The sequence below is a fragment of the Sinocyclocheilus anshuiensis genome, unplaced genomic scaffold (assembly GCF_001515605.1).
Source record: "Sinocyclocheilus anshuiensis isolate Anshui unplaced genomic scaffold, SAMN03320099.WGS_v1.1 scaffold579, whole genome shotgun sequence".
Classification (NCBI taxonomy): Eukaryota; Metazoa; Chordata; class Actinopteri; order Cypriniformes; family Cyprinidae; genus Sinocyclocheilus; species Sinocyclocheilus anshuiensis.
In genome coordinates, this window is record NW_015551075.1 from 448,219 (window position 1) to 453,026 (window position 4,808).

Genomic DNA, 4,808 nt, shown 5'->3' on the forward strand with positions numbered 1-4,808 from the left:
TAACTGCAGTACAAGATTATGAGATGCATTATTTGAATGCTTGGCCAAAGAGATGTGTCTTTAATCTAGATTTAAACAGAGAGAGTGTGTCTACACCCAGCACTGTAGTTATTAGTAAGAACAATTTTTTTATTCATTATTTAATTATTTTTGTAATACTTGGTGAAATAAAATTATAATTATAAATTATTTTTTGTTTTACAAACCAGTTTACAGGACGGGCTTAGAAATGGGATAGTCGGGTCTTATGACTAGATGAAATAAAAGTAGCATTTACACAATTGTTATTTATCTCAAAATGGGCAAATATCAACTGATCTATTATTATCACTATTCATGTCAAGTCATTCTTTAAGTACAGTGATATTTTTAGACATTTTAGATATTTTTTGATATATTATGACTTATGAGTGATAATATATTCCGATATATTATCACTCATAAGTCATAATATATCTCAAATGTCTAAAAATATCATTGTACTTAAACATTGGCCACTCTAGTAGTTTTCAGTAACAGCATTTTTGTATTTATTTTTTTTTAATAATTATATAATATTTTTATTTAGTTATTTAATTATTTTATTTTTATTTTCATTTTATTTTGTTAATTTTTTTGGAAGAAATTGCTGGTTTTATTTTTTATTTATTTTTTTATAATTGTTTGTTGCTCTTAAAAGTTTGCCCTTGTATGTACGTGTACGAACCACTTTACAGGGCTGGCATAGAAATGGGTTAGTCGTGTCTTGTGACTCTGTGCTAGTGATGGTATCACCTTCCAAAATCCTCAGATAGGCCTTGTTCTGTAATCTTACCCATGTCATGGTATCGCTTTTGATCCCATGATTGGTCTGTGTGGGCCACTTTCCAACCTTCTCCTGTGTCTTAAGTTTGGCTCTTTAATTGGAAAATGTCTGCCCATTTTGTTTTTAGCGTCCAAGCTTTTAATGATCTATTGCACAGTTCAGCCATTATGATGTCAAGCCATTATTATGTCTGAACTAGTCATCAATACCCATTTTCTCTTTTTCAGATGCAGCAGCTGTTCTATGAGAATTACGAGCCAAACAAGAAGGGCTACATCCGTGATCTCCACAACAGCAAGATCCACCGGGCCATAACCCTTCACCCCAACAAGAACCCGCCATACCAGTATCGCCTGCACAGCTACATGTTGAGCCGCAAGATCGCGGAGCTGCGCCACCGCACCGTCCAGCTCCACCGCGAGATCGTGCAGATGAGCCGCTACAGCAACACCGAGGTGCACAAGGAAGACCTCCAGCTGGGCATGCCTCCGTCCTTCATGCGCTTTCATCCCCACCAACGTGAGGAGGTGCTAGAATGGGAGTTCCTCACGGGCAAGTACATTTTCTCGTCCTCAGACGGGCAGCCTCCGCGTCGGGGCATCGACTCCTCGCAGAAGATGGCGCTGGATGACATCATCATGCAGGTTATGGAGATGATTAACGCCAACGCCAAGACGCGAGGAAGAGTCATCGACTTCAAAGAGATCCAGTACGGATACCGAAGGGTCAACCCCATGTACGGGGCCGAGTACGTACTGGATCTGCTGCTGCTCTACAAGAAGCACAAGGGGAAGACCATGACGGTGCCCGTAAGGAGGCACGCCTATCTCCAACAGACCTTCAGTAAGATCCAGTTCTTGGAAGACGAGGAGATGGACGCCCGAGTCCTGGCTGCCAGGATCAACCAAGACTCAGACTCGCTGTCCTTCCTGTCCAACTCTCTCAAGATGCTCGTCCCGTTCAAGCTGAGCAGCCAAGCAGGCGTCGAACAACACGAACCCAAAGAGAAGAAGATCAACATCCTGGTGCCCCTGGCGGGACGCTACGAGATCTTCGTACGCTTCATGGCCAACTTCGAGAAGATTTGCCTGATTCCCAACCAGAACGTCAAGTTGCTGATTCTGCTCTTCAGCACGGACAACAACACGGAGCGCATTAAGCAAATCGAGCTCATGAGGGAGTATCACATGAAGTATCCCAAAGCCGACATGGAGATCCAACCAGTTTCTGGACCCTTCTCCCGTGCTCTGGCCCTGGAGGTCGGCTCGGCCCACTTTACCAATGATTCCTTGCTCTTCTACTGTGACGTGGACTTACTGTTTACCCCCGACTTCTTGACCAGATGTCGCGGGAACACCATACTTGGGGAACAGACGTACTTTCCCATCATCTTCAGCCAGTACGACCCTAAGGTTGTCTACGCTGGCAAGGTGCCCAGCGACAACCACTACGTGTTCACATCCAAAACAGGCTTGTGGAGACACTACGGTTACGGGATCGTCTGCATCTACAAAGGAGACTTGGTCAAAGCGGGTGGCTTTGACGTCTCCATCCAAGGCTGGGGACTGGAGGATGTGGACCTATTTAACAAATTCGTCCAGTCCGGGATCAAGCTGTTCCGCAGCACGGACACTGGCATCGTGCATGTCCACCACCCTGTGGTTTGCGACCCAAACCTCGATCCCAAGCAGTACAAAATGTGCCTGGGATCCAAAGCATCCTCACACGGCTCCACGCAGCAACTCGCGGAGCTGTGGTTGGAGAAGAACAACCGTGGCTTCCGAAAGATCTCGAACTCTAATAACGAATCAGTGAGGACAGAATAGACCCGGCAAGTGCACACCCACCCGTCTGTCTTCCTCTTTATGGTGTTTTTTAACTACCTTATTTATTTTTTACAGAAAAGACTTCTGTGGATATATTTTGACATAAGAACTGGTTTTGTAAACTGTACAGGAGCAGCACGACATCTTCAGACTGATCTTTTTTTTAGCAGTGTAAGGAACGTTGACGTAAGGAGATCTATTTTACCAATCCAATACTGAGCATTATATTTATGGCACCTCTCATACAGACTGCTGTGTACCTCGCCTGAAAATGCGTCGCGATTGAGTCGTAGAGGGAGTTTGGACACGGACATGTGGTGTCTGGCAATTGGTAAATGTTTATTTGTGAATGTTTACAGAGAGCTACGAACAAGTGATTCATTCTTGGGAAAGGGGATCTATAAAATAACAATCTTAATTGTGACAATTAAGGGCCATTGATCAAAAGTTTCTCCTTTTTTTGGCTTTCGGTTTGTTTTTCCAGTTTATTTGTCTGGGGGAATCCATAATAACACTGTTTTGTTTCCAATGATTTTGATTTATTTTTTATTGACTTCTGTGAATGAAACTGCTGGATGTAGATCTTTCCAACTCATTCCCACTGTCTAATTTATTGAACGTTCGGTCTCGTACGATATCGGGCTTACGTATATTAGAGATTGTATAACCATCTCAGTCATGGATAGTGTTTTTGTTCCTCTACGTTTTCCTATCTCTATCTTGAATTGCTTTGATTACCAAAGACTTTTTTGCACAGTTGCTGTAGGTGATTTTTGTTCGAGCATGCTTGTGTATGTGTGCGTGTGTGGATGTCCGAATGCAAGGTAGTGGAGCAGGAAAACATGAATTGTACTATAGGATGGCGGTACCGATGACCAGATTTCTATTCTACATGGCTCTATGAATGTATGTCGACAACAAGCCACTTAGCAATCTATTTTCTCGTTTCATTTGATCAGAGTTCGTTTGCTCCTGTTCGTTATTTAAGTATAGGCCATTCTCGTGTGATTGAGCCATGCACTCCACAGAGGGAATTGGCCTAAATTGCCGCCTCGCCTTCTAAAACGAGGACTGATCTCCCACAGTAGTCTTGTTTTTTTTTTTTCTTGTTTTTTCGCGTTCTTTTCTGGGGCGTTTTCATACTTCAGTTCTCTGTTAGCCCCAATACAACTGGGACAAAAGTTTTATATTTAATAAAATGGAAAATGTTTATCAAAATGCATGATGTTTTGATTTCTACATCCAAAATGTGCCATGCCTTTAAGTTTCATCTCATTTGGTTTACCTTTAAATTGCTTATCAGAGCATCCACATGCAGTCGAACGCTTTTAAAGGTGCATTCCAGATTCAAAATTAGTTGCGATTTATCGGTAACTCACAAACAAACAGATGTTTACAGTAATGTGCCTACATGTATTATTCTGTACAAAAATGTGTTATTTGATGTGTAAAGTCATCTAACTCATCCTTTTAGCAGTAAAACAGCTTTTCAATGACTATTAGCAGCTTTTACCCAAAGCGAGGATGAAGAAAATTTTATCTACAAGCATCTTCACAGGGAATCTAACCCTGAAACACAAAACCCATGCTAATTGAAAGAAAACAAGTTGACAATATAATATTGGTGATAATATAGCATACTGACAGATTTACAAGCACTTTTTAAAAGGCCAAACACCAAATCAGGTGAGGATCCTCAGGGTTAATTAGCCAGAGTGAAATTACATTTAAAAAAATTAAATTGTTTCTTACAAAGCCGAGTTGTGACCTGGTAGAAGAGTTCAGAAACGAGGAATTGATGGTGACTGGCAAACATTCCACGTAATTAAAGGAGGCCCCAAAACTGCAACGGGCAACAAGCATCACCTTCATGAAATGTAAGTCTTCATGCGCACACACATGTGGAGAAACTTCCCACGTAAGCAAAAGCCAAGACCTGAATCGATTCACCTTTCCTGCCGTTGACCGTTGCTCGGTCTAAAACAAATAAGCTATACCTTTTTCAAAATCAATGCTTTCGAGAGATCTTATTCCGTTCTGTTCCGGTTCTGTTCCAAAACCTCGTAGGCTGCCTACATGGACTGCATTTTTCATTTGCTTTCGGTATGAAACCTGTGCCAAAATGTAGGCCGCATTGTTATAAGATACCTTAAACTTACATTGCATGTATCTTTACT

At 41.8% G+C, this 4,808-nt stretch overlaps 1 protein-coding gene across 1 annotated transcript in view; it reads left to right on the top strand.

The window, feature by feature from the left end:
* LOC107662251 (chondroitin sulfate synthase 1-like) overlaps positions 1-3,853 on the top strand; it is a 109,540-nt gene extending 105,687 nt beyond the window's left edge. Inside the window, exon 3 of the mRNA XM_016452198.1 lies at positions 1,033-3,853. Coding sequence (XP_016307684.1) covers positions 1,033-2,631 — 1,599 coding nt within the window. The 3' untranslated portion in view covers positions 2,632-3,853. The remainder of the gene's footprint in view (positions 1-1,032) is intronic.
* Positions 3,854-4,808: the final 955 nt, after the last annotated feature.